This window comes from Chrysemys picta, chromosome 11 (genome assembly GCF_011386835.1).
Source record: "Chrysemys picta bellii isolate R12L10 chromosome 11, ASM1138683v2, whole genome shotgun sequence".
In the NCBI taxonomy this organism is placed as follows: domain Eukaryota; kingdom Metazoa; phylum Chordata; order Testudines; family Emydidae; genus Chrysemys; species Chrysemys picta.
In genome coordinates, this window is record NC_088801.1 from 64,856,649 (window position 1) to 64,883,649 (window position 27,001).

General features: G+C 42.5%; 1 protein-coding gene across 2 annotated transcripts; it reads right to left on the reverse strand.

Moving 5' to 3' along the window:
- Positions 1-22,546, reverse strand: MYL1 (myosin light chain 1). Of its 2 annotated transcripts, none has more exons than XM_005279686.4 (6): positions 21,178-22,546; positions 7,365-7,392; positions 3,916-4,059; positions 1,322-1,495; positions 691-768; positions 1-53 (listed from the first exon to the last, which is right to left on the reverse strand). In XM_005279686.4, the coding sequence occupies exons 1-6, from the start codon at positions 21,307-21,309 to the stop codon at positions 25-27; spliced, it is 585 nt and encodes a 194-aa protein (XP_005279743.1). In that variant the 5' UTR covers positions 21,310-22,546; the 3' UTR covers positions 1-24. The 2 variants fall into 2 exon arrangements, with proteins under 2 accessions (XP_005279743.1, XP_023965022.1); XM_024109254.3 differs by lacking the exons at positions 7,365-7,392; positions 21,178-22,546 and adding exons at positions 7,652-7,676; positions 8,494-8,864.
- Between the last annotated feature and the right edge of the window lie 4,455 nt (positions 22,547-27,001).

Here is a 27,001-nt window from a genome sequence, read left to right on the forward strand (position 1 = left end):
CGTATTATATTTTGTGAAATCCATTTAAAGAGACATGATGTGTTTTACAAATGCTGTGGAATAATGCAGATTTGATAAAGAGTTAGTGGGGTGGGGGAGTGTTATTTTAAAGGTATTTCACAGATTAAACAGTTTCGAGGAGTGCAAGGCACTAATGCTCCGTTTCTTTTAAGATAAAATTTAGTACTAATCAGATTGAGCTGTTGATCGATTGTAATACAATTATCTTAGTCTTCAATGCTGTGCAAGTCAAACTCCCCTCCCACTACACCGTGACACAGCTGAATAAGTTCCAAATCAAGAGTTGCCTTGAAGCATTGGCTTTGGTTAACTGTACTTGCAGTCAGAACTCTTCCAAAGTAAATAAGAGACTCTGGGCCAAGTTTAGTCTTGGCCCAAACAGAAGCAATTTATGTCGTTGTTGAATTTTAGCCCTTTATTTTCATATCCTGATTTCTGGCTGAGCATGTTGAGTGCAACCGTTTAGCAATCACTGCTAACAAGCTGTCTTTTGGAGTAATCCTTTTCATTGTACCTTGTCTAACTGATGTATCTAGAAGGCTCATTGACTCACTGATTATTGGCTAAAAGGATTTCACCATTAAAAACAATCAGTTATGAAACTTTCTGAAAGAAGTACCAAATGTATAGAAGAAGAGAGTGCTGAAGTTATTGACTGTTAATACCTACCCTCATAGTTGATGCAGCCATTAGAGTCTTCCTGTCCTTTTAGTAGTTCTTCTACTTCTTCCTCTGTCATCTTCTCCCCTGAAGCACAGACAGAATTGGGTTTGTTTCCACATTCCATAGACTCTCATAAATCATGTTAAACTTGCATCCATGCATCCTCTTTGCTCTCTTGCTCAGTTATCATGAGTTCCTTCTATCCTCAAAAATGTTTTTTGTTTTTGTTGTTTCAGTTGTGGTTCACCTTTCCTTGTAAGGTCTCCATCCACACACTCAAAAAGATTGTACTCACTATCCAATAAGACGTGGAAGCTTCTGCCATTGGCCAAATAATTTTGTCCCTGAAATCTACAGCATTGTCTCATGTCCTTTTTTTTTTTTTTTTTTTTTTTTTTTTTTTAAATCTCTTAGACTGAGCCTAGAAATAGTAAAAATATTTTTGCCTTAGACTCTAGACTGGGTTGTTAATCTTCTATCCTTTTATGCTACCATTTACTGTAGAATACTCGCTAGTCTCACTTTGTAGTCCTATGCCTGTCTCAGCACTGATTGTAACACCCCTTCCCTCTCTGTCTTGTGCCCTACAAACAATGCTAGCTTTTCTGAGTCCCTCGCTGAAATGAAAATCCCTTACCCAGAGTAGCCAGTACATGACGGAGTTCAGCACCCATGACTGTACCATTGCCCTCCTTGTCAAACACACGCAGACCTTCAACAAAGTCTTCAAAGGTACCCTGTTCCTTGTTGTTGGCAGCTGCCTGCATCATGGGCAGGAATTCTTCAAATGTAATTTTCTTGGCATTCATCTCTGGAAAGAAAGTGTTAGTTATAACACTACTGGAGACAGAGCCGTTCTATAGAATTCTCCTGAATACCCATGCTGGAATAAGAACGGCCCTCCCATCTCAAGCATCCCTTCTTTCTGCATTCCCTCTATCGTCTTTAATCCTGTTTCTTTCCCCATGCCTTTAACAATCCCACTGCCATATGGATTCTAGTTGTCACTATCATCGAAGTTCCAGTTAAGGTTACAGTCTGGTGTTTGTTAAGACCACTGTTCCACCCTTCTTTTCACTTTTTTAAAGGTATTATTCTTTTGGAATGGAAGATTTCCAGCCAGTGGTGGATTTTGGCGTGGGCAGGAAGAGTGTTCTGGAAGCAGGGCTGCAGGACACAGTACAGTACTGTGGAGATTCTGGGCAGCGCTGCAATTGATAGGGCAGCTGTAACTTACACAGGCCCCCAGGGTTGTCTAAATTATGCCAGAGGCCTCTCCAGTCCCCAGATCAGCCCAAAACTGGGAGGGCGCAAAGGTGGCTTAAAGCCACTTTATACCCCAACCCTGCCTTGGCCTGTGAGTTCTACGGTGCCCTTCTTAGGGGCACAGCACAGAATCACCTCCTCTGTGCTTAAGTTTCTCAATATGCACAAGGGGAGAAAACACCACTCACTTTTGCAGAATGCTTACATATTAAGTATAATTGAAAGAATGGATTGGTGCTTTTGGTTGGGTTGGTTGATAATTTTTATATTTGTAGCCCAAGGTCTAGTGTGCTTGGAGTGTGGTTACATAGTCAAGGGCTAAATGGAATTAAAAATAGAAAGGGCGCAAAGCAGCAACTGTAATGATTTCCAAATGGTGCTGCGCTAAGCATTTAGACCCCAATCTTGCAAACTGCTCTGCTTCGGCATATCCTCTGGGCCTACAGTGGGGCTTGAGGCAGAGTTGTCAGCACAGAGTTCATTGTGAGATTAGTGTCTCAATCAGGAAATTCCACGAGTAAAGGATGCTCCAGCGACCTTAGTTTTCCCCTCTTCTTCACCTTGAAAATCCTGTGTGTATTATGGTATAAAATGAAAGCTGACATTTAATAAGAGAACAGATTCCATGTATTACATGTGCAATGAGTCCAAATTAGTGTAGCTGGAGTAAGCTAACCTTATTATAACATTATTGCTAGTCATTTTGCATCTAATGTCAAAGGCCCCAATTCTGCAAAGACACAAGCATGTGTCTAACTTTACATTTAGGAGTAGTCCCGTTAATTTCAAGTTAGTCACATACTTAAGTCTCTTCAGGATCAGAGCTAAGATTTGTTTTCTTTTTGTCGATCTGGAAGAGTTCAGTTTGCCCATATTACAGACTCTGCCGGCTTTGCTACCAGAGCTTGTTAATTTCAAAAAGTCTTATGAACATGCAGCTACACAGCACATCTGCTTAAGTTTATGCTCAATACGTCATTTTAAATTTCTCACAACATTAGAAAATTAAACCCAATCTCTTTTCAAACCAAGCAGAAGCACTAGTCCTCAGTGAGGCCCACATCAAGTGGTTTTTAATTAAAGCATAGCTGTAATATAGAGATTTTTGCCCAAACTTTAAAACATGTGGACGCAGGTGAAACATGGCGGATGGCTGTATAGCCAAGAGTTTTGAGCATATGAATACAGCAGTGTAATAGAAACTGTTCTACTATTTCACTATAAGTCAATATCTTTTATTGCTAAAGTAATTTAAAACCACTCTGAGATTCAATGTAACCTAAATGATACCTTAAGCCAGGCTATTAATAAGTAGAGATGGCCTTTCATATTCACTGCTGCCTTTATCTTTGTGAGGTGAGCAATGCCAACAGAGATGCCTAACAAAAGAAATGTGCCATTTCACTGAGTGCTGGTTAAAATAAGACTTACCATTTCCATGTTAAACTCTACAGGCCATCTCCTCAGCTGGTGTAAGTCAACCACTGAAATCAGCGGGGTTATGCTGGGGATCTAGCCCTATGCCCGTGTGAGGGCCTCCATCTTGGCCGACACACAGGCACTGAATTGGAGAACCACCAAAGCTCAAAGCATGAGGTAAAGCTTGAGGTAAAGCTCTGTAGCTGGTGCTGTAACAGACTCCTGTACTCTTGTGTTCGGACAGAGAGTGGGGCCTGGAACACATACTCACCAGTGGGTTACACCTACTGTAACCTGGTATCCAAATGATCAAAAATGGATTCTCCTCAAAGCCTAAATCCCACCCCACCCCCCTCTGTAAATCTACTCCCTACCTTCCTCCTCAAACAGATCTAGGAAAAATTCAAGTTTTTCTGGTGAAGAGGTTTTTTTACCCAACTAGCAGAATGACAGCTGCCACCCCCAACCATTGTGACCAGTGGCATTTCCTAACTGGGTGGGGATGGCATTTCCTCATTAGGCGCCTACAGACTGTAGGATAGTTACCTTCCTTGCTGGGGTTGCCCAGGATCTTCTTGATCTCACCATTTGTAGGGTTCTGTCCCAGAGCACGGATGATGTCACCAACCTGGCTTAAGACGATCTTGCCTTCACCTGTCCTGTCAAAGAGGAGGAAAGCATCCTTGTAGTCTGCAAGGAGAAAATGAGAGGGTTAGATGAGATGGGTAGCTCAGTATTAACTAGCCAGTATTGACCAAGACATGGGGCCAGATTCTCTGCTAGTGTAACACCACTGAAGTCAATGGAGTTAGGCCGCAGAGACTTTGGTCCATGGTCTCAAGCAAAACTTTACATCCTATGACATTTTAGTATCACTATTTTTAACCTTCTGTCCACCCTTCATCTCTTTCCTGGTTCTAATAGTCAACAGTAGTTTTGTAATTGCCCCATGTGGTTACCTTAAGTGCCAAGGAAGATAAGCTGGCTATAAGTGTCTCCATTCATGAACAAGTTTCTTAACATAGCCAATCAGTAGAAGGTAAAAAGTTATTGAATAATCTATTAGATTTTATTTCACCAAAGGGATGAAAACCTTTTGCAAAAGCTCCTTGCAGTACAAGAGCTCTGCCTGCTTTGAAGAACACAGGCTGTGATTCAGCAGTATGGCTGTTAACATGAAATCTGACACATCTGAAATTTACCCCTTGCCTTCTCTCACAATGTTGTATTGCTATGAAATGTCTCTCCACATCTGTCATTTCATATTCTATCGCACCCATCCTGGGTGGGTCATTCCCATATAACAGATACCCAAGGAGTCTTTCTTTCTTTCTTTGGCAGCCCTTGTACAGTTTTTCATGCCAGTACATTCTGACTGAATCAAATCTGCCCCGAGATGACAGATGTCCATTTGTTTTCCAATTGCCAGTTGAGATCTTGGAACACCAACACTTTTTCCGTTAAAAATTAATGTGAAAAATCCTGTTCACAGAATTCTCATCTTCATATTCAACTGCTATGCTCTGCTTTAATAATCTTTATGGTGTACTTTAATAGCATTGTAATAAAGAACTTAGCTAAAGATCCATCTCAATTGTTCTGTCAAGAACGCATCGTCTATGCTATAGATCTACTGTAGTTTAACAGCCAAAAGTTTGACCATCCTGTGTGTTAAGTGCAATGTGGACTAATTGTGTATTTCACTACAGCAGCTTATTCATTTTGAAAACACATTTTGGAGGAAGGCATCAATTGTACTGTGTATGTAGGTGGCTGTCCTTTCTGCCTTGGGACAGACTTAGGTCAATAAGCCAAGTGCCAAATTATGTCTTCATTCATCTTTCTCGGGGACACGTGAAACTGATGTATTTTGGTGCTAGCTCCATATACAGTCTGTCTGGAGGAGTCTTGCCACCCAGTAAAACTGCTGATGCAGTATGTGGTTCTGCTAGACTGTAATATAACACGTCTGGAATTAATCCCCTTACTGTCGGATGTGTTGAGACCTACAACACATTGCTGCTAGCCCTCTCCCCTTACTCCCCTTATACAGCAGGCTATACAATTTGGGCCTTTTAGAGTTATACAAAACAGCATCTTGCAATCTACAGACTTTATATTGGCTGTTTCTGAGAGGTGGAAGTCAATGGAACTTGACCGATTTATGCCAGCTGATCTGGTCCTTCATCTTGTGTGTTAAAGATATTTATCCAGAGCTAAGTTTAAAACGTGACACTTTTTTTGCCTTTAGCAAGAACACAGAGTGTTCCAAGACCAATTTTTTTCCTCTCTTGATGATTTTTTTTTAAATGTAAAAAGGATTTAATATTCATTCATTGATGCAGCTTCCCAGTTCAGTGAAGAGACCCAATTATAATCACTCACTGAGACTTCCCCTCCTCCCCCCAGTGTTCCTCCATTGAATTCTATGGAGCCAGTCCTGATTTATACTGGTGTAAGCATGTCCAAAATCTGGCCCTGAACAGTGTTCTGCTCAGATGCTGATTCTGTAACATCTCTGAATAGTTGTAATGGGTAGGGTTAATGTATTCCAAGTGAGTTCTTCTGTTTCTCAAGTCGCCTTTAATTGCTCCATTACTTGGATCAGTCATCACAACTTTGCAACAGCTGGCTCCTTTGAAATAGCAGGATGGAGGCTGGAAAAGCTGCTGCTTTGTTATACACACGCATTCTAGTTGACGTGATTTTTTCCATAACCATTCCCAACCCCTTTGTGAAAATTCCCTAGTTATAATTAGAGACGAGTCCAAATCAACCCACTTAATGATCAGGAGTGTTTGGAACCAAGGAGCCTAGCTCTGATCTCACGCTGGTGTCACTCAGTTGACTTTGATGGTAAAACCAGAGTTAAATGAGAGTAACTGAGAGTGGAATCAGACCCTGGAAGTTCAGACTGAGACTTCATGATTTAGGTCAGTCTTTTTAGCTGAAAGCTCTGATGAATTTTCACTTTCTGTGACTTTTGATTTCTAGTTGGTCCTTTGTACCTCTCCTCAAAACAGAAGCTAGTCACAGCAGGGATCAAATTCATTCCGGACTGGGTTTTTGCTGCTGTTAGCCTACATTATATTATGTAACATAACCAAAATGTATCCATTAGGATATTTAAAAAACACCCCTGGATCAGATTTTAGGCTCTTCAAAGGGGAATTTCTAAAACTTCAGGATTTGAGCCTAGGGTGACCAGATGTCCCGATTTTATAGGGACAGTCCCAATTTTGGGTTTTTTTTCTTATATAGGCTCCTATTACCCCACCCCGCCCCGTGTCCCGATTTTTCACACTTGCTGTCTGGTTACCCTATTTGAGCCAGACCTGTTTAGGAAGACTACAGGTTTAATTGAATAATCCTCTACCTTGCTAGCTACTGATATAGAAGCAGGAAATACAGCAGCAAGCATAGGACAGCAATACATCCAATTATACGCACCAGTATACGTGAGTAATTTGCTAACTATTTCCACGCTTCATAAGTGTATTTACAGCAGTATAGCTCTCTTCCCCTCCCCCGCCCCGTATCTCCCAGCCAAGAGTGACAAGCAGGTATTTCATAGGGCTTTTTAATCTTCCATTAATGTAAATAACATCCCCGTGTAACTGCAGCTAAGTTAATTCAGCTTCGCTTTCCCCCTCTCCTGGTGTCAGCCTAGTTCCTTATGATTAAAAACTGCTTCTCAGCATCCATTTGACACATCAGTGACACACTTTGAAGAAGATGTACCAGGTACAGCTGGCAATATGAGAGGTCCTCTTGGGTCTGTGTACCTGGCGGATTAGGCAGAATGTAAGCATTCAAATAAGTGACCTGGAAATCTAGGGTCAGATCCTTAGCTGGTAGAAGTCAGAATGACTCCTGTGTCATCAGTGGTGCTATACTGATTTATATCAGCTGAAGATCTGGCCTCCTGTCTTCCTTAAGGTTAAACTTTATCAGAATGCATGTGCAGGTATATTATTGGCTGTCTTGTGACTTACCATCCTGCTGCTCCCTGGAGAACTCGATCTGTTGGAAAGAAATCAATCACAAAAATAGCTTTTAAAAAAAGGGGGCGGGGGACCTGTTGGATTTTAAAGCAGCCAACTACCTCCATGAATCATCTTTCAAAGGGGCAGAAAAATGAGCTTGTTTGTCCAATTCTCAGGAGTAGCTTGAATACCAACAGGGCTAGCAATGGAGAAAGTTGTGGTTAGACTAGGGTACATCTAGTATTTGGTAGTCTATTACCTCAGTACTATGGCAGTTAAATTCCTGTTCCACTTACCGGCAACCTGGTCAGCACTGAAGGACTGCAGTTGGGAGGGAAAAAAGAGAGAGAGAAAAAGAGAACTAGTACTGTTGAAAATGCATTGACAGAAGAAAGAAAATAGCACAAGGTAGATGAGAGTTCTAGCATCCCTGTCCTGCTGAATGTAATTAGCCCATGACAAGTCATATTAGCAAGTGTCTGCTTGGTTTTTTTTTTTTTTTTTTAAAGCATCATAAGACTATTTAAAGATTCTGTTGAAATGTATATCTAGGGCAAAACCAGGGCTGCAGCTTAAGCAATGAATCAAGTGTCTCTTAACAAACAGAGAAGTTGTTAATGTACTTCCAGGCCATTTATCATTTTACTACAGACACACAACATTAAGATCATTTGACGTATCATTGCTTAACCAGCAGCTCAACATTAGGATAACAAATAAACCTATACATTAAAGCCTCTTTGTTTTTAAATTAGTTGTTTATCAGCACTTTGTTCCTAAGGTAATAATTTATTATATGGTTCCTTTGCAACCACATCAGAGTGCATCATATACAAAAAAATTAGCATAGAATACTGCAATAGTATCTATTCAGTGTAAAGTTATAGGAACTACACTGTTACCATTAACTAGTGTAAGAGACGAGACCAACTGGACAGCCTAGCAAAATCCATTAAGCTTCATTTTTCCCCCAAGGCCAAAATAAAACTTTAGAGGTTCCTGCTTGCTTGGCTCCCTGCCTCAAACTAAACACTTTTTCAGGCCTTCTTTCCTCCTATGACTAACCCAAACTAGAAGCTAGATACACCGATTAAAATGATTGGCTCACTATTAAGAATTATCTTTCCTGCGGACCCACCATGATTGAGATGGTTGGAAAAGAAGAAGAGCAGACGGGCTGGAGGAATTGGCCGAGGGCTTCTTGAGTCCCTGAGAGAGTGGTCCTTCCTCCCTCCCTTTTCTTCTTCTTATATATGTGAAGGGTGTGACATCACAACCAGCTCGAGTGTCAGAATGAAGCGGCCACTCCCCTTGTAGAGTTCTTTAGCTTTCTTAGGGCAAAGGGATAGATCCATTTCTTGACAGGCATTTTACTGGGGCTATTTTTAGGTGGCAAAAAGGGGCAGGGAGTGACAAGATTCAGTGAGGATTGACTCTTGTCAGCACTTTCTAGAGCTGTAATGTAAAGAAGGAATATTCCTTCTCAACCTACTTGGGGCTCCTCTTTCTGAGGCGCTCCTATTTGTTCCACAGGCTATAAAGTCAGCCACAGAGAGGGAGGAGCTCTGTGTTTGTCCATCTGGCTGGTTTTACATTTTCATGTACGGATTCTTGACCTCCCAGGAAGCTGTGGGTACTTGAACTGGCTGAGGTTTTCCAGCCAGCAGACTTGGTGCCTGTTCCAAAGCCCATTGAAATCAATAGAAAGACTCCTATTGACTTGAACTGGCTTTGGATCAGGCCTTTCTTATGCCAGCGTGGTGCTGCAGGTGGCCATTATGATGTGAAAAGAGGACTGGTCTGTAGGACTATTATTGATTTAGTTCTGACTTTAACAATGTAAATGTTGATTCTGAATGGCTAGCTGATCCACCCCGTCTTCCCTTGAAAGGTTGACTTGACCTACTGAGCCCAGTATCTCGATAAACATTTTTAATGGAAAAACGATGAGAATGTTTGGACCTTCTCTATTGCTGAGGCTGTAATTGAAGTTAATTGTTTGCATGCCAATGGGTAATTTGTTTTTAAGGCACTACAGATTTCCCAGTCTCTGCTTCTGTTGAGGTCTGTATTCTACAGCAGTGCTTCTCAAAGCCGATCCGCCACTTGTTCAGGGAAAGCCCCTGGCGGTCCGGGCCGATTTGTTTACCTGCCGCATCCGCAGATTCGGCCGATCGCGGATCCCACTGGCCACGGTTCACCGTCCCAGGCCAATGGGGGCTGCGGGATGCAGCGCAGGCCGAGGGATGTGCTGGCCGCCCTTCCCGCAGCCCCCATTGGCCTGGGACGGTGAACCGTGGCCAGTGGGAGCCACAATCGGTTGAACTTGCGGACACGGCAGGTAAACAAACCGGCCCGGCCTGCCAGGGGCTTTCCCTGAACAAGCGGCGGCCCGACTTTGAGAAGCACTGTTCTACAGGACTTCTTCTTTATGCACGAGTGAAGCCAGGTTGGGGCTTGCATGGCTGCACTAACTCCTTCCTAATGACATTACAGGATGTGATGGATGTATATAGTATGTTGCCTGACCCACTAATGTGGAGGGAATGGGAAGACTAGATGGTTCATTTTTCTCTGGCTCGTTGTATCTGTTGGCCATGAAGAAAACATTAAGGGATTATGTAACCCTAAACCCCGAAAATGATATTTCCCGACTGATAGTTTTATTTCAAAGCTAGATAAAGGTGACATCAGGCCGAAGGTTCCCCCAATGTCTTCGGTTGTGTGTGGAAAATGATGCTTGAGAGTGTGAGGAAAGAAAAGGCAAGGGGGAAAAATCAACCTGATGAGATTCCACCCACCCACAGCAGCAATGATGGGTTTGAGTCTCCCCCACTGAGTGGGGGCAGGAATCCCTCCATCTATTAGGAGGAACACCAGAAAGCAAATTGTATAGTTCCCTTGTGGGGAAAGGGGAGAGGGTCTTCTGCTGATGGGAGTGAGGGGAGCTCGGGAAGGTTTTGTTGTATGCAGGGGGAATTAACACACTTTTTCCAGTGATGGGGATGAGGGTCTGAGTAAGAAGATTTTTGGAAACCAGTGGAGTGCTTGTTAATGGTGGGATGGAGAATGGACAGGAGAGGAGAGGACCTCATGGCAGGCTAGCCAGTGGCGCAGTCCTAGATGTGTACTGGGAAGGGGTGGTAAGTGGCACCGGTCTAGTCACCCTTGTGACTGTCTCCATAACCAGAGGGAAAACTAGCCTATACCTCCAAACTGAAAGTTTGAGGTGCCCTAAAAAGACAGGGAAATTTAGCTCTGAAGCTCTCCCTTCACCTCATGGGAGGTCCTGTGGGTAAAGTTATGGGACAAATGGGACCTGATGATCTAAATTCAAATCCTGGCTCTCACTCTAACCTGCTGTATGGCGCTGAGCAGGTCCATTGAGCTTTCTGTGCCGCTGCTTCTCCACCTATAAAATGTGGTAAAGGTATTTGCCTTTTTTCACCAGGGAGTTAATTAGTTACATTAATGATGAGTGTGACTTTGTGTCTGAAAAGTTTCCTGAACATGAGAAGTGCTACACACATACTCAATTACTATGAATTATTATGGTATATTATTTATTTATTTTATATCAGTGGGGTCGGGGGGCAGAGACATACTCACGATAGATAGTAGTAGTGTTTGGATTGTGGGGAACTCATTTGCATGATCTTCCCGTGGCCAATCAGCTCTGTGAATCCTAAGTGTGGAGGTTGGATTGCCCTTGTACACTGGGCGGATGCTCTTGTTTAGCTTAGCACAGTTTTCTGATGCACTGAGATGCTGTCAGATCCCCAGCGGATGTAAACTGGCGTATCTCTGAGGTGGAGCTACACTGATTCACACCGGCTGAGGATATGGCAGAAGAAGCGAGAAAGCTGTGAACAGAGCTTAGCTGTAGATTCTGATTAGTTAATGCGGATGGGGCAGGGTGGGGAAGAATGGGAACTTTTAAAAGATTATTACAACCCCTAAATATTACTCAGCGGGTTACCTCAGCTACTCTCAATGCAGTGTGTTGCCACGTATGGCATGTAAATTTCAGTTCCAATCTTAGCCCTTCACTGCCTAGCAGAGTTGGCTGGAAAATGTTCCACTGAAAAGATTTTTGCCCTGGGAAAACATGGAGTGTTTTTTCAGTGAAAATATTAATGAAAACATTATTGCTTTTTCTGACCTGACCTACAGCTGGCTTAAAAAACTCCACCCTAAAATATTTTTGATGAAAACTAAAATAGTTTTGGACATAAATTTTCGTATTACATTTTATTTTCAATCCATTCTACTTCCAGAGGCTGGGAGTGATGTGGAGAGGGGATGGATGCACATGGAACCATTGATCCTGCAATCAGATCAATGGAGGTATAAGGGAGTTATCTTACGGAACTGACTACCAGATTGGCTTTGATGGGCTCTGAAGGCTGCTGCTGAATGGCATGGGTTGATATATGTGTGGAATAGGGCCCGATCCAAAGCCCCTTCAAGTCAATGAACAGACTCTCACTGACTTCAGTAGGCTTTGGCTCAGAAGGGGAAATATTGGTATGCCAGAGACGTTCCCCATATTGTTACAGATTCTAGATTAAAATTAACTAAGGAATATTTTTGATTTAGAGACAGATACTGATATCTTCACTTATAGTGAGTATTGCCTTATGCTAGGGTCAGTTCACCTGACTTTAATTGGACTGCTCCAGGAGTAAGATGCTACTCTGTGTGGGGAAGGGCAATGGAATATGGCCTTTAGCGTGAAAATATTGCAAGAACATATTAAAACAAATTAAACATTGATTTTTTTTAGTTTATTTCTCTTCACTTAACATGCTCTGTGGTCCTGTTTCTAATTCTGTAGTGATGCTTGGTAAGGTTTGCAAAATGTTCTCTGGCTTTTGATAGATCAGAACTTTCATGAATGACTCTTTCTGTATTGTCAGACTATGCGATGACCACAGGAGCCATGGGAAGATACTCAAATTGCAGGGAAATTCAGAAAACAACAACAAAAATAATGAATGGCTGGAGGGACTGCAATGTATGGAAAGATCAAAGGAACTGAATTGTGGTCAGTTTACTCAAAATATTAATAAGTGAATAGATCACTGTCTAGATATAGATGAAGGATTTTAACACCAAAAAAGGGAAGGACACTGTATAGGTCAGGGGTTCTCAACCTGAGGTTTGTGATCGCCCACTCCAATGTGGGATCCCGACTAGATCCCATATTGAGAGAGTGGAGTGCAAAGGGGGATGCAGCGTAGAAAAGGTTAGGAACCACCTGCGCAGTGTTCCAAAGAGGAGGTGGGGGTGGGGGTTTTACAGTGCATGAAAAGGAGCAAAGGAAAGTCCTAACACTGAGGTCCGTTCAATTGGGAAATACCCTCCCCAAGGCACAATGGGAGCCCAGCCACTTAAATCATTTTAAATCCAGATTGGACAAAGTGCTGTAGGAACAAACCTGAACTGGCCAAGGGGGGTGGACAGATAAGCTACATCAATGCAATAGGCCTAATGTCTGTGATATTCTCTACAGGCACAATGGCTACTAAGTAGCATATTTGCAGGGTTTGCTTTTTTTCTGACTTCCTAAGAATAAAAAATGACTATTGGCATGAAAGCAGGGAACCCAATGCCCCGTGGCTGCTACCGTGCAAAGCCATTTACATTAGTGCAGAGTGAGGGAGAAACTCTACCGTTTTTGATTTGGAAGCACCTACTTTACTTTGCACAGGTATAAATGCCTGCACAAGGTCAAAAGTCCTGGGGGATGAGGCTAAGATCTTTGTATGTGGAGAGTTCATCTACTCCTGTGTTTCCCCCACTTTTGGGGGCAGGATCCATCTCTTTGTTATATTGATGTACGGTGCCTAGCACAAAGGAACCCTGATTGAGGCCACTAGAAATTATGGGCTGGTCTACACTGGAGACACTGCCGCTGCAGTGCTGTAGCACTTTAGTGTAGATGCTACCTGCCCTGACAGGAGGGGTTTTCCCGATGGCATAGATAATCCATCTCCCTAAGAGGTGGTACTTAGGTCAATGGAAGAATTCTTCTGTCAATTTAGCGCTGTCTACATGGGGAATTTGGTCAGCTTAACTATGCTGCTCAAAGGTGTGGATTTCACACCTCTGAAATCTAATTTTCTAGTATAGACCAGTGACATTGGTTTTCCACCAGCATGATTTCATTGATTCCAGGAGTGTTAAGGTGTGGAGAAACAAACTCATAAAACTCGGAGACATTGAAATCACCAGAACAGGATTTGATAGGCGGCCCATCATTTTAGTTTAAAATGCCATGTGTCTGGCAATGGCCTACCATATACTGGATGTCTCAGAGGAAGTTCTAAAGCCCTCAGAATATATTAATTGTTCAACACCATATATTGGGGGGCAGGGGGAATTTCACTGGACATCAGCTGGCAATCTGCTAATGCCCTGTAGCATGATAACCAATCACCAATAAAGTTTGACACTAACTGGTGTATCTGCAAATACTATCCCCTCCACTGCACTTAATTGTCAGATACACAGAAGATTACAAGCCTTACTAAACCCACAGTAGCCTCACTAAAGAGCAAGGCTCTGATTCTCCTCGCAGTTACCCTGGATTCAAACTGGCATAACTCTGTTGACTTCAGTGGAGTTACTTCTCATCACCAGTTCAAGGGAGAGCAGAATTAGCCCCAATGGATTTAGCTCTCTGTCTTTTATTTGGGGAATAAACATCAGGAGCAGATTAATGCCCAGAGAACAAAGGTTCTGGTTTTATAACAAGTCCGTGGTAATACAATAAAAGAAGGAAATAAAAATGAATGCATCTGATTATATCATCAGGATTGCCTCTATAAATATAAAAGGTCAGATGCATCCTTAAATCTAATGGACTTAAGTACAGATGAATTTATTTTTTAAAGTCTTTTCATGTTAAGTCAGTAATACATTACAATACCAACACGGCTACATCAACACTGCATATTATAATACTTGGCAGTTATGGAGCAACTTTTGGATGAAGCTAACTGATTAATTCATTTGCAGTCCTAAAATGCCTGCAAGCGAAATGTGGTACAGCTGCAGTGTTGATGGTATCATTTTGCATAGATTCCATTAGCTTTCCGGAGGGAAGTAGCATTCATTTGGGCTAATTTGTAAAAGTGTCCCTTTTCTAATTGCATTTGGCACTGCATGAAAATCTAGAGGATGTGAGTAGGAAATTCAATGCTGTTGACATCTAGTGATAGTCTCAAATGGATTAGTTGTTTTAATATGCCTCCCAGTGATCATGTTAGTATATTAAGGTTACTTGAGCTATTGCTGCTTGACATTAAAGTACTATGTAATAGAGCTGGTCGGGAATTTGTTGACAAAAAAAAATTGTGTCAGAAAATTCTGATTTGTTGAAACCGAAACTTCTTATGGGGAAGGTTCACGTTTGATATATTTCTTAACTTGTAAAAATTTTGAAAAAATAGCTGAAATGTTTTGTTTTGACATTTTCAAAATGAAAAATTCCAACTTTCCCATTCAAAATGGCTTTGTAATTGAAAATGTAAGCTGATGCTAATATAATTTAAGTCAAATTTGAAACAAAACTCTTTTTATTTTTTTCGTGGATTTTCAGTTTGTGGAAACTTTTGAGATTTTTGTTTTTTGTCCCCATTTGGGATGTGAAAATCTTTAAAATCTTCACTTCCCCCAGCAGCTGTCCTGTATAATAAGCCAGATAGTTGAACGTTGCTATTTGGTAACTAGCGTAAGATCCAAATATAACATCAGGGAAGTTGAGGGAGAATTTCTAGCTGTGGCTATTTCATATCTCCTTACAGATTACTTGTTTCTTTACTACTCATGGGCTAAATAAGTAACCTTCCTTCAACTAGCTTATGTGCGCTCAGCTCATTCTTTTTGCTTCTCTCACAAAGGGTGTTACAGTAATATTCCAGTGAGTGGAGCTGTTTCAAACTACTGATTTGCTTTAATTGCTATTATCAGCAAAACAGGCTATTTTGAGTTTTGGACAATTTAGCCCCTTGTGTAATTTGCCTTAATTTCCATTATTCCTGGCAAAAAAATGTGATAGATGTCTTCAGAAGTTCACAATTGGTACTGTTCTCTTGTTTTAAACACCACTGAAGTATGCAAATTGTGCGTCATGGCACAAACTACTTTTCAAACAGTTTTTCAGGTTAGCAAACATGGGAATGAGAGATTTGCTACAAGTAAAGCCAGGTTTCACCTACCAGAGGCTTCTTGCACAGATGAAATTATGAAAAATCTGAGTTGAACTCGGCCCCCCTCCTAATAGTATTGTCAGATAAACGTTTGTTTGGGCAAAACTAGGTTGTCTTCAACACACTGGGCCGGCGCTTCCATTTAGGCGACCTAGGTGGTCGCCTAGGGCACCAGGATTTGGGGGGCGGCAATTGTGCGAGGGGGGGGTCCTTCCGCGCTCCGGGTCTTTAGCGGCAATTCTGCGGCAGGGGGTCCTTCTGCGCTCTGGGACCCGCTGCCGAAGTGCCCCGAAGACCAGGAGCGTGGAAGGACCCCCGCCCAGGGCGGCAAAAACCCTGGCGCCGCTCCTGTCAACACGTCACCAGCAGTAAACTTTGTTTTTCACATGACAGGATTTCAGAATCTATTTGATTCTGATGTCCAGGTTATCCTCTGCATTAAGGCCGCTTTGTGCAGTGCTACTAGTACAAACCAGACTTAAAGCTGGCATAGAGAATCCTCTGCGCGTATAAAGCAGTTATAACCTGGTGTGTGGGTGTGGGAAAGGGCATGGTTGAGTCTTCCCTGCCCCACAGTGGTCCCTATATGCTGCAGCATCCCCGTGGTCAGATTTATACCAGGGGACTGGCTCGGTGTGGAGCTAGCATAGGATTGGGGAGTTCAAAAGTGGCTTAGTCACCTTTGAACATCCGCCTCCCTCCCCCCCATCCCAGCAAGTAGTACTAGGCACTAATGGCTTGATCTGATATACAATTGAGTCAGCGGCAGTTTTTTTCAGAGACTTCAGTGGGCATTGGATCAGGTCTTTGCTGAGGACTTGGACAAAGAGTGCAGAATCTACTACATCTCTACCCTGATATAACGCAACCCTATATAACACGAATTCGGATATAACGCGGTAAAGCAGTGCTCCGGGGGGCGGGGGGGGGGGGGGGGGGGCTGCGCACTCCAGCAGATCAAAGCAAGTTCGATATAATGCGGTTTCACCTATAATGCGGTAAGATTTTTTGGCTCCTGAGGACAGCGTTATATCAGGGTAGAGGTGTAGTTGCAAAGGAAATCCTGCACTGCTATTAAGATTCCAGTTCCTTAATCTGCAGCACCAAAGGCAGTGAGTCTGCAGTGTACACTCTCTCACTCAACTGGCATTTGCAATCATATTAACCACGTAGTGGTTGATGTACTGAAGTTCTCCATCCTAGATGCTTTCTGTCAATGCATTTAGCAGTTACCTCTCTTGTTATACCCCTGGCAATGTCCATTCAGAGACGACCTGCTTGAGTAGTGAATGCAACAAGAGATAAAGAAAATTTGAGAAGCACTTTATACCATCTTAAGCGTCATGTATATAAATAAATTCACAGTTCACATCCATGCAACAGGTTTTCTCATGCGTCATGCAGTAACCAGTTACCTAGGATGAGTTTTTTTTTTTTTAAATTTGAAGATGTGCAGTATAATAATGCTCTCCAGGCTGGGGTTTCAGTCCTGATAATGTCATGAGGCAGGTGAAGGTGAGGCTGCACAAATAGAACTCCCCCTACCTGCAGAGAGGGCCAAAATCTGTCCTGGGTAGGAGGGGGTTGCCAAGTTGGGCACAGTGGGTTTATCAAACAGCATGTTGGCAATTCTGCACTTTCCTGAGGACTAGCTACAATATGTGCAGTTTTTCCATTTTTTTGCAGTGTAATAATATGCAAGACAAGAATTTGATTTTATCTGGCACCTGTTATACTTTAGATAGCTCAAAATGCCTTTCTAGTAAGTTAAGTACCACTACTGCAAAGACTGTAATACCATGCCAGTCAGTGTACATATAAGCAAAGCATAATGTTATGCTGCACATCTTAAACCACGATTCAAGCCTTGTTTTCATTGGAATGGCTAGGACAGAAAGTATTTGATGTAGCAGAAGCCTACTCTTTGTATTTAAGCAGTCTGGTTGGTTGTATTTGTTTTAAGGCATATATTCTCCTCTTAAGAGAGAGAGCATGAGTCAGCTAGAGTACCTCTACTCACCCAGGCCCAGATCCACAAAAGTATTTAAGCTTCTACTTCCACTGCAATAATTGAATATTGAATATCTGTCCTCGCATCCATGACTGCAAGGTTACTGGTATTCTTATGGAATTGACAAAACACAGGGCCGCCCGGGGGAGGGAGGGGGGCAAGTGGGTCAATTTGTCCCAGGCCCCAGACCCTGCAGGGGCCCCCACAAGAATATAGTATTCTATAGTATTGCAACTTTTTTTTATGGAAGGGGCCCCCGAAATTGCTTTGACCCAGGCCCCCTGAATCCTCTGGGCGGTGCTGATGTTAAAACGGGACATTCTTTTCCTTAATCACTACTGGTTCCTTTTGTGCACACTCTTGTCATTCTCATATGCATGCATCATCACTCAGTATCTTTGCCTTCGCGTATACATTCATATTATGTTTGCTGTATCAACCTGTACACCTGAAAATAAAATCATAAGTTCAGTAATAATAAAAAACTAATAAAACTCCATCATTGAAAGGTTTTGGGAAACTGGGCTCCTGAGTATTTGTTGTTCTCTGCATGGGGACAAATAGAACCTCCGACATCTGAGCTGGAACAAAGTATGTCCTCATCTTCCGAACCCTACTTCCCCCATTTTTTCCCAATCTTTCTCCCGTCGGTCATCATATGCTAACCTGCTATCAGTCAAGAATGGGGCAGAGCTTAAGGAATATTCCCATATTAGACCAGCATCAGTGCTAATCAATTTTGTAGTCGATAGGTGGTGCTAGAAAGCAGTAAATTTGGCACCAGCGCCAGACAGCTCAAACGAGCTGCTACATATTTGCCTTTAAGTTAATGTAAGATGAAAGGACTGCTGAGGTTAAGGAATGGGGTGAAATATGTGCCAAGATTTTCAAAAGGGATTTTGGGGTGCTTTAATTTTTAGGTGTCCAGTTTAGGACATCTTAAAGGGGGCTGGTTTTTAGAGGGTGGGTGCTCAGCACTTTCTGAAAGCCAAGCCACTTTGAGGTCTCAGATAAGGTGCCCCAAAGTCACTAGTCAGATTTTGAAAATCTTGTCCCAAGTCATTTTAAAGTAATACTTACTATACCTGATGCATTTTTAAAGCAATAAACATCTGCCAGCTTCTGCTTCTTGGCTGTATCTCCTGGTTTGGGGCTTAGTTTTACAATAAAGTAGGAAGCTCAGGTTTTTCATAAGCTCTTGTTAAGAGTCTAGGTGGGAATTCTTAATTATAGAAGTATTCTTTTAGCTAAGCAGCTTGAAGGACAAGGGTGCCACACTTTTCCTGACATTTCCCCGTTGAACTAGAAGGAGGCAGTATGTTCTTGTGATTAAGGCACTAGACTGACTCAAAGGACCTGTTTTTAATTCCTGTCTCTGCTACAAACTTCTTGTCACCCTGGGCAAGTCAAGCTCCCTATGCCTCAGTTATAGGGAAATATTTCCCTGCCTCTGTGAGGTTGTTGAGAAGTTAAATACACTAATGACTGAGAAGTACTTTGGTGATAGGAGTCATAAGTACTTAGCTAGAGGGGACGAAAAAGAGGGAGACACTTGTAGGAGTGGAGCCTATTGGTCAGAGCACAATATTGGGGCATAGAAATGCTTTAGATCCATTCCCATTTCTGTCACATATTCATTCAGTGGCTTTATGAAAGTCACCTAACATCTTTGACTCAGTTTCCACATTTGTAAAATGGGAATAATAATACATACATACCTCATACATGCTGCCTTATTAGTATTTTTATTTTAAAAAGGAGGAGAGTCTTTTTATAAGCAGTCAGGATTGTTTTATTAAGGAGGAAAGATAGAATTCTTTTATTCTAAAACATAACAAGGCCGAGTACGAATGAGCCATACTATGTTACCAATACCAATCAGACAAAATGCAGAGCCGTTGCTTCATTACCAATAACTATTTATCTCCAGTGTTAATACAGAACTGTATGAGCAAAGAACGGGATCATGCTGAACTGCTGTGGTGCCTGAGAGTGCAGCTTCCATTTTTTATATGGCAATACACTATTGTCTATTTATGCAAAGATAGTTTAGCTAAGATCACTGGGGTTGAAAATTCTATTTTCTCCTAATGAACTGGACACATGCAACCATCAAACCAACTTAAATAATTTAGTAGAAAATCCATCCCATGTTCCTCCTCATAACTGAATGTTTGTAAAGTGAAAGGTTTAATCTAGTTTTAGAAAATATTGCCAAAGAGGGTGGGGCTGTATTCTCATCCTCTATTATGACCATTTTGAATATTTTTGTTTCATTGATCAACTCAGACTCCATATTTTGAGGAATGTAGTAGGTGTGTATTATTTTATCCGGTATGGCACTTTTTTATTACTTAATATTGACTTAACATTTAAGGTCAGGCTGTGAAAATTAAAACTTAAACGATTTCAATAAACAAATAGATCATCACATTGAAAGTGTCTGAATAGTCAAGTGCCAGGGAAACACCAAGCTGTATGTGTTGAGTTAACCTAAACAGAATTCATTATGGGGTTTTGTGGCTAAAATGAGAAGGGTTCTCAGAATTGTTTCTGTATCTCCTACACTTCAGTTCTCCATATTAGGCAGGATTTCTTATGTAGAGTTTCCCAAATTGGTAATCTGACAAGAAGCTTCCCAGGTAGGTGGGGAATGACTATTTATAATGTTGCTCAGAGATACAGGTTGATCTATCTCCTTCCTCTTCTCCATCTCCCCTTTCCCAAATACAGAATTCCTCCTTGCAGCCAGTTCTCTTCAGAGTGTCACGTAAAAAATCAACAACATTCAACTTATCTTAATATTAGCATGCAAAAGCCAAAGAAAACATGAATTCAGATTAATCTGCAATCTTAGAAAAAGCTCTGAAAGGCTTTTCTTGTTTGTTAGTTTCACTTTGCAGCAACTAGCAAATTCTGAACAAAAACATGTACATGAGAAATATAGACACTGAAACATTTCTCTTAAAGGTTTTTCACCTCATGATCTCATTTTACTATAGTATCAATGTTTGTAGTAGCAAAGCTAAAAGGAAATTGATGGAATTGCCAAAGTTGGAGGATAAGCAAAGCAGCTGTCAAATAAATGCACTCAGGACTAAACAGACAACAGCTGCTTCCAAAAATTTGGAAAGGAGTTCAGAGTGAAAGTTGCAAAGTAATGAGTCACTTTGAAATGGCGGGAATGAAGGAGTGGAGTTTCTAGTCTTACTAATTTAGTTTTCATGCATCTAATTGTGTGTGTGTCTTTTTCCATTAAAAATTCCTTACATGCAGCTCCACTGAATAGACAATGACTCAGGGCCAGGCTGATGTTGTTAAGATAACAGCTATACTGGTCACTTGGTTACATTTTTTTTTTTGAGCTTGCCAGGCTTTGCTTTTGCTTTAAAATGTGTGCCATGCCTTAGATATCTCCAGCAATGTAAATAAATAAAACCCCAGACAAACCAGAAAATCCATTCAGGTTACTGATTCATTTCACTGCTGTCTCACACCCACAAACAAATGCAAATGTTTACTGCAGGGATCTGCTAAATTTTCCAGCTTGTGTTCTGGGAGCTCTTTCAGTGACCACACAAGTTCAACCATTTACCTTGATACTCTTCAGATCAATTACTGGTTCTTTGGGTTTAGTTGGTTCTGGGGCAGGCGCTGGGGCAGGAGCTGGTGCCGGTGCTGGTGCTGATGCTGGTGCAGCTTTCTTAACGTCCTTCTTTGGTGCCATTTTGTTTGTTTAAAAAGTAAAGGACCCCAAAAAACCCTTCAAAGTGATTCCTGGGTAAGGAGCAGTGGTCAAGATGATCTACAGCCCAGAGCCTTAGAGGAGGACCCAATGTGTAAAACACTAAAAGGTCATATATATATTTCACTTAGTGCCTAATACAATCTCGACACATGCAGCTGGATTGGACAGTTTGCTAGTAAGGGGGATGTCATTCTCACTCAGACTATAAATGGAATATAAAGGGTCAGGGCTACGTCAGATGAGGGGACTTCAGTGGCCTTTTTTTTAAAGCCTCCCCTGCATTTTTTTTTAATACATGAAAAGGAGAGAGAAATATGACAAAGACAGTTCCAGATCTCTTGTTGACATTCAAATACAGATTGACTTGTACTCTTTCTTGGTAGAATTTCCGTTCTGCTGAAGTAATAAATCTCCCCCTCCCCCCCATCCCCCCATGCCTGTGTGTCACTATGAGAGGATTGTGTTTCAAGCTGGAATTTTTAATTTAAGGGTTGGGAAGATCACCAATTTCCATCCTCCTTGACCTCCTTCCTGCAGCCCCCTTTACTCCTCCTCCGCTTCCTTCTTCTGCCAGAAAGTGCTGATCAAGGGAAGACTTGGTGGGTGTTTAAAAATAAAGCAGACGTATATGGAAAACCCCTCACGCTTTCAGCCACCCTCTCTCCCCAGAGAGAACAGCCCCTAGGAGCTCTCCTGCTGCTCTGCCCCTTCCTCCTTATCCTAAAAAGCTATGATAAAGTTGTGTCTAAAATTCAAAATCACTTCCTTTAATCCAATGTCATGTTTTAGCTGATGGACTGAGCCTCAGATAAAATGAAGATTCTCTGCATGATATGTTTTCCCATGCTGATGCTTCCCCTCCCCTATTTATAATCACAAACTGTTACTCAAAGGAAGCATTTGTATTTTCTCTTCTAATTTAACTGCCCATCTTAAGTCTCTTATTTATCTTTCCACACTTCAGTCTCCATAGAGACCTTTCCTCTTCCCATGGTCTCCGGTTTCTTTCACGGTGGAGAAGACAACTGAGTTTTTGTTGGATCACTGATATTTTATTCAGCAGAGCAAAAAGGCTCCCATTTATGCTTAATTCAATTACTTCACCTCCAAGTCCATGGGATTTAGAATTCCTGCAGCCACCTCAAGGGTAGAATATTTTTCTCCTTGTCTAGAAAACTCCTGCTGATAGAGGCTTCAGACTCCTGCAGTTTTATACTAATAAGTGCAAGGCTATTAACAGAGCCATTATTTATGTCCTTGAGGATTCCAGGTTGGAGAGTGTTATAATTAGAAATCATCCAAGGCTCTTAGAGAACCCTCCTTGCCAGGAGTGGCGCCAGGATTTTTGCTGCCCTAGGCAGCAGTGCTCCCCCTCTGAGCATTCAGGGGGCCTGGGGTCTTCAGCGGCAGGGGTCCTTCCACTCCGCGTCTTCAGGGCACTTCGGCGGCGAGTCCCGGAGTGAGTGAAGGACCCACCGCCGAATTTCCGCGGAAGACCCGGAGCGGAAGGACCCCCCACTGCTGAATTTCCGCTGAGGGCGGCAAAATGCCACCCCCCAAATCCTGCCGCCCTAGGCGACCGCCTAGGGTCACCTAGAGGAAGCGCCGGCCCTGCTGCTAGGTCCTTGTCTCATCTTGTCAGCCATGGAAGCACTTACGTTATTTTAAAATTGGACTTTCAGAAAATAAGAAGAAAACCAACAAAGAGCTGGAGAAGGTTGGCACCAGGCCGGGATTCAGGAAATCTGGGGTCAGTTCCTGGCTCTGCCATAGACCTCTGGTGTGATCCAGGGCAAGTGACTTTTTTGGATCAGCTCCTTTTAGTCAACAGAACTAGGCTGTTGTACACCAGTTGAGGATGTGACCCTTAATCTCTGTGCGTCAGGCCCCCGTCTATAAAATGGAGATCAAACTTCCTCTCTCCTGTCTTTATCATTTTAGTCTGTAAACTCTTAGTAGCAGAAAATGTTGTATTTAGATGAAAAATATGAGCCAGAGGTGTTAACATAACCCAGTCACCACAGCGAACACACCATTAAACAACCTTTTAACCTTTTATTAAAAATATGGAAAAGCAGGAAACCTAGTTAAAGCCTTTGAAATGTAAATTGTTAAGTAAGGCTTTCATTGTATCAACATTGCTTGTTCCCTTTCCCTTTAGCTATAGAGTTTTAGAAGGAACCCCCCTCCCCACATATGTCCCCGTTTTACAGTCTCTTAGATGGTACCAAAGATGGTGGTAACTGTCCTTTTCGGAGAAAAGAGAAGTTAGTTGAGATGGGTTGGAGCTGCTGCTGTTGTTGGTCTGATCCCATTTCATCCCATGGAGTGGCTGGGATTCAACCGGAGCCAGTAGAGGTGGTGATGTCATCTGGGTCCCTCTCTCTGGCCTGGTCTGATCAGGACATTTCTCAGCATCAAGATGGCGAAGGCCTGGGGTCCCAGGAAACAGTGGGGCTGGCAGACAGTGATGGACCTTACTCCAGTAGCCTCCATCTGTTCTTCTATATTTCCCTCCACTCTCCCCTCTGAAGTCTCTTTCTTTAAGGACCCCCAAAGGGAGTGATGGGTGGACTAGCCCATCTCCTCATTATTTTGTCCACCAATTAGGTCTAATATCCAACACAGAAAATTTGGTTCTGCTGTTTTATTTTTTTTTTTAAACCAAGTGTGATTTCAGCATAGTTCTTGAATCATCTCAACGTGGCGTGTTTGTTTGTTTGTTTGTTTGTTTGTTTGGGCTAATTTAGTGTGTCTCTCTGATTCTGTTGCACCTGTTATAGCATTCATTGTTGAAAGCAACTTGAGTATTTCCCATCAGCATTTGTTGTTATAGGTTATTGTGTTATCTTGTAAACATTTCACATGCTTTTTACAATTGTGCTCACAATTTGGGTACATTTTTTTGGCCCAATTATCACAACAGGATAGTGGATGGATCACTCGATGATTGCCTGGTTTGCTCATTCCCTCTGAGGCTTCTGGTATTGGTCACTGTCGGAAGACAGGATACTGGTCTGACCTAGTGTGGCTGTTCTTATGTTCTCTCTCACTATGTGTAAATGCAGCCGCTGGCACAGTAGAACCCTGGTCTTGGTTTAAACCGATAGGTACTACTGTAATACTTCTGTTATAATTACCAACAGCCAGGGACAGATTAACTTTTTGTGGGCCCGGCACCAAATATATTTGTGGGCTGCCCTGGGGAATGAGGGGGCCAGGGGCAAGAGCACAGCGGGCAGGGTGGATTTGATTTAAATCATGATTTAAATCACTAGTCAGGAAGACTCGATTTAATCATGGTTTTCTACATAAAAGTGCATTCTTGTTGGTTGTTATAACCTTAATACATATTCTTCACAACTCAGAGATAGATGTAGGTTTCATTTTTAGAAGGTACACACTATACATTTTTAAACAGTGATTTATTTAGAAAACTTTTCAGATGAGTTTTACAGCTATATCAGAAAATAAATGATTGTTTGGTTATTTCATTTACCAAAGGTAAGTGAAGCAGATATTTATGAATTCACTGGGAGGTGAACTATCTCCAGTTCAACAGGTTAATCATTAATATTTGGAGGATTCTCTTGCCATGTGTATTAGGAGGAGAACATCCCCAGACAGACATTTAAATTGTTTCATTTAACTAAAACAACAACGTTAAGTATTCTGGATTTTTTTCTTCAACAGCAAACATAATATTTTAACAAAAATGCATAGGTCCCTTGCTTCTCACATTTACCTCCAGACGACTTCTTCTTGTTCAGATCTATTCCACCCCCAATAATCTTCTACTCATTGAACTTTTTGAAACTTTTCACTTTTAGAGAGAGGTAAGGGATTGACTCTCTGTACACAAATTTGCGGAGGGACAATAGGGTTGAGGTCTGTTATTTCTCACCTCTATATATTATTTATTTATTTAAAAACATTTTTGCTGTTAACAAGCGTGTTACCGCTGGAGACACAAATCCACAGTTTGAGAACTGAAAAACCAAGCATCTCTGATGGTATCTTCTAGACTGAGCACTGAGTCCCATTGGGTAGATAAAAAGATTAACCTAAATAATCTATACAGAAGCTTGTGGAAACCCATAAAATTGGGTCCCTAATCCATGAACTATTAGAACTCATTTACAAAACTTTTCTTAAACATTACATGAATATATTGTCTCATACTATAGAATTAGAATTTATAATCCCTATTCCATGATGAGATATAATGTATCTTAATTAAAACTATTTTTAGATAGTTTTTTTCCTCAAAAAGCATTTTATCAAAAAAATCCGATTTAAATAAAAAAAATCCAATTTTTTGATTTCTTTTAAATCATTGATTTTTATCCACCCTGACAGCAGGGCATGGGGGGAGGGAAGGATTGGTCCCCAGCTGGCGCGAGGCAGGTGCCAGGGGCAAGACAAGCACAGTGTGGTATGAGGGGAGGATTAGTCCCTGCTGGCCTGGAGCAAGGCAGGGGCCGGGGGCAAAAACACAGTGGAGCGGGAGCTAGGGTTGGTCCCTGGAGCAAGGGAGGGACCAGGGGTAAACTGCAAGCACAGCAGGGCTGGGGAGGGGGTAAACAGGATCCCCCCCGCCCCTGCCCACATAGAGCGGGTACCTACCTTCTCCCTGGTTCTAGCCCATTCTCTTCGTCTCTCTCTGCACTGAGCTGCCCCTCTGCCAGTGTGATGAAGTGGGAATGTTCTTAATGTTTTCTCTGAATACTCTGTGGGTTCCTCAGTTTCCCCTATGCATTTCTTAAGTATCTAGGTGGTGGGATAAAGGTGTGTGATTGTTGCAGAGCCCTAGGCAGGTGTGATACTGTCGGCATAGAGAATGGCTGACAGGGGTGCAGAGTCTGGCCAGGAGTTAGGGTGAGGGAGGGGACTCAGGGTTGGGGCAGGAGGTTGGGGTGTGGAATGCTTACCAGGGGCAGCTCTTGTTTGGTGCAAGGGGTGCAAGGGGTGCAGGTGGGAATGTATGTGTGTGGGGGTGCAGGAGCTCCCATTTGGTGCTCAGGGTGGGGATGTGGGGCACTGCGGCCCCGCTCCTCCCCCACCTTTGCGCCGGCAAACAGCTGTTCGGCGGCGGGAGAAGTGCGGGGAGGTGGAGGGGCGGGAACACGGCACATTCAGGGGAAGAGGCGGGGGAAGGGGGAGCTTGGCTGCCGGTGGGTGCGGCAGGAGCCTCAGGAGCCGGCAGAACCAAGCTTCTGCCCCCACAGGAGAGAGCGGTGGGCGGGGAGTGGAGAAGAGCAGGCCGGATTGGGGCCCCTTTGGAGTGTGGGCCCGGCGCTATGGTAAACCCGGTACTGCTAACAGCTGTGTATATAGATGCATGCATCTTTCATCTATATACACATGTGTGTAGTAAGGGTGATGGCCACCCTCTTGGTCAACACACCCAGGATTGAATTGGCAATCTCCAGAACTAAAAGTATGAGATGCTCAAGTTTGAGCTAAAGAGTCAGGCCTTTGGAGGCGAGGGCTGTAACAGCTCTTATCCTCTGTGGATTGGGCACAGCGGGGGACTGTAACACACCATTGGGTTGCATAAGCAGTGTCTGCATTTCTGGTATATGCACCATAGTGAATGTTGTGTGTCCCCACAGTATAAAAAAAATACTGTAAGGTTTTCTGTACTGCTTAACATGCCGAAGGGCAAGAG

Bases quoted from the DNA above. Each gene is read 5' to 3' on its own strand.
- MYL1 (XM_005279686.4), bottom strand. From the start codon at position 21,309: ATGGCACCAAAGAAGGACGTTAAGAAAGCTGCACCAGCATCAGCACCA. The intron at 7,393-21,177 runs GTAAATGGTTGA...TCTTTCCAACAG, and splicing joins TTGATCTGAAGAGTATCAAG to ATCGAGTTCTCCAGGGAGCA. The intron at 4,060-7,364 runs GTAAGTCACAAG...TTCTCCTTGCAG, and splicing joins CTCCAGGGAGCAGCAGGATG to ACTACAAGGATGCTTTCCTC.